The following is a 3007-nucleotide window of genomic DNA, read 5'->3' on the forward strand; positions in this document are numbered from 1 at the left end:
ATATATATAAAAAAAAAAAGTCAAATATGTTTAATAATTATAGTTTAATATTTAAGTACCATCATCAACTATCAAGATAAAAATCATTACATTTTACAAGATATTATTTATGTATCTATGTATTTAATAAGCTCACAGTTAAAATAAAAACATTTAACGGTGTTAAGATTTAAGGAGCACCATGGCTACACTCCATAAGTTCTATATTATGTTCTTACTTCATAAATAAAAATATTCAAAAGCATGACGTTTAATTATATATTTATTTTAAACAAGTAAATCCATCTAACATTATAACTTATAACTAAACAAAATATATAATATTTTCTACATCTAACTTGTATTCGTATAGGTAAGTACATCGTTCATGATAAAATAATAAAACAAAAAAAATAGAATCAACTCAAATTTTTTTAATAAATTTATTTATTTTTTAAATCAAATTATTTTTCTCTTTCCATTGGGTAAGATAACTATATAGTTGTAGTGTTAACCAGTGTGCTATCCCTAATTGCACTAATAATTATATATAAAAAAAAATCAATAAATTATTCTTTAATCACATAAACATCATTAATCAATAATCATATAGATAAGGATCTATACTGATTAATCATTTATATAGAGTTATAATATATTAAATTAAATATTTAAATGCTTACAATTAACTGAAAACAATTTATACCACGTCATAATAATTCGTACAGTCTCCGCATACAGCCACTAACTATAATAATTGTATCAAATATTGTTTTAATAGTCACAACAGTTAAAATTAAAAAAATGTATTAATATAAACAACATAAATAAAAAAGTAAAGGTAATAAAGAAAAATTATCACAAATTATATAAATGTTTATAATATATATTAATATATATACCTATATAATTATCATATTACTTAAAGGTATATTTTATCAAATCATTTTATAACTTGTTCCAGTAATTTTCTAATAACACATTTAAGTTTTTCAGCTAGTTTTTGAGCTGTATTATCCTGGTCCAATTGTGGCACATGAATAAATATAGTTTGATTTTTGTTAATAGATAGTGACTTAAAATAAATGTACTCGCATAAATACCTGTATAATACATATAATAGGTATAAATGAAAATTAAGAAAACTATCAATGCTCTTGGCCCATATATACCTTCCTGCATCTCGAGATGTACATATATCTAATTCATCAGCGCATTCCATTTTCAAGCCTGTTTCAATTTCATTATTAATTAAACACTTATCATCAGGACCGTTCCCATGAATATCCATACCACAATAACCATGCCCATTAGCGACTAACTCAACGGTCAATGTTTTGGCCAAGTGTGATACACCCAAATGAACCATTAGCTAAAATTGATATTTTATATACTGAAATTATACCAATTACCAATTATATATTTTATATTGAAAACTTACAGCAGGTTCATGTTGGACCCAGAGTGTCGGCACAATCTGATCAACGTCTTTGTAAGATACGGGAATATTGACTGTGACCAAATTTATGTTTAATTCTTCAGCGATTCCAGTTTCCGGTAATACTCGAGCAACCTCCCAACTTGCATTCACTATATAGTCTCGGAAAAGTCCAAAACCAGTGACAACTACCGTTTTTGGAGTCATAATTTGTTGATTAATTATACAATATGAAATATTAAATAATAGTTAGTGAACTATAGATTTTATATTTTTATTTTACTAATAAATAATGAGTAATAGAATCATCTTCTGACTTCTGACCTAAGAAATTATTAAATCATTAATTTAAAATAATATAGTATAATATTATTATACATTTTTAAATAATAATATTATTTAAATTATTTTATTTGATAAGGAGGTGATAACATTATTGATTCAAGGAGAATATAAACACGAATTTCTACATTTCAAAAACAGTGGGGGGTCACTTATTACAGAGTGTATTATTCGACAATAGATCAATATTATAGCCTATAGGGATCTTAATGTTTTATTGTCTTAATATCCCCAAACAATTTTGGCTATTTAAGAATATGGGATGAGAGGTTGAGATATAAAATTCACACTTGATCTTATTTTTTCATCATTTTTCAACAGTGTTGTCGCAAGGTTCTTTTTACTATTTGAGAAATCAGAAACTTTACCGAAAAACTGTAAAAATTACATTCATATACATTTTAACACATGAATGATATTGGTCGCTGGATATGCAGGATATCATAATTCATAAAACTTTGAAAATTCTTTCTACAGCCCTATATAGAGTAGGTACCTACCCCAAAAATACGGTAGACGAAAAAAAAACCAAGGAAAAAAAACCAAATTTTTTATTTATTTATGTCATATTATTCACATATTATTGTACTTTTTAAATATTTTGAATATTCATTTTTACTATACATATGTACCTAAGCTACTAATGGTCGATATAAAAGTAAGTTTGAAAATATTTAAGAAAAAAATGTAAACCTTTTTTTACATTTTTACGATAAGTTACGTCAATTCAAACAATTTATATATTGTTCACATTGTTTGGTTACAGTATATGAACTATTTATGAGAATCATTGTTTTAAATTTTCAATCCTTAGCTATAAAAATTGAACATTTTATAATTTTTAAATACGTTTTAAAAATTTGTCACAATACAATAATAAGAATAATAATTTAAAATAAGTTTCACGTTTTAAAAATTGTCAATACAAACATAAATTACTACAATCTACAGTTATAATAATAATAATTTCAAATAGGTTATACTGTTTAAAAAAATTGTCAATACAGACATAAATTAGGTATATTAAATAATAAAAAAAGGTGGGTAAGTGGATTTCGCTCTGCTGTATAGTAGATTACAAGTGGGTCACTGTATAATGGATGGTATTAAATTTGAATTCAATGATATAATATCATTGTATAAGAAAAACGATTCTGAGCGGAGACGGTATGTTAGTCTAGGTATAAGACATAATATTATATTAGGTACCTATAATAAATTCAAAATTAATCATATCATAATATTTAT

General features: G+C 24.4%; 1 protein-coding gene across 3 annotated transcripts; it reads right to left on the minus strand.

Moving 5' to 3' along the window:
* Nucleotides 1-247: 247 nt before the first annotated feature.
* Nucleotides 248-1808, minus strand: LOC100161646 (pyroglutamyl-peptidase 1-like). 3 transcript variants are annotated; one of them, XM_008184101.3, is made up of 4 exons: nt 1421-1801; nt 1273-1351; nt 1152-1209; nt 664-1082 (listed from the first exon to the last, which is right to left on the minus strand). In XM_008184101.3, exons 1-4 carry the CDS (start codon nt 1622-1624, stop codon nt 923-925), a joined length of 501 nt encoding a protein of 166 aa, XP_008182323.1. In that variant the 5' UTR covers nt 1625-1801; the 3' UTR covers nt 664-922.
* Between the last annotated feature and the right edge of the window lie 1199 nt (nt 1809-3007).

Source organism: Acyrthosiphon pisum, chromosome A1 (assembly GCF_005508785.2).
Source record: "Acyrthosiphon pisum isolate AL4f chromosome A1, pea_aphid_22Mar2018_4r6ur, whole genome shotgun sequence".
NCBI lineage: Eukaryota > Metazoa > Arthropoda > Insecta > Hemiptera > Aphididae > Acyrthosiphon > Acyrthosiphon pisum.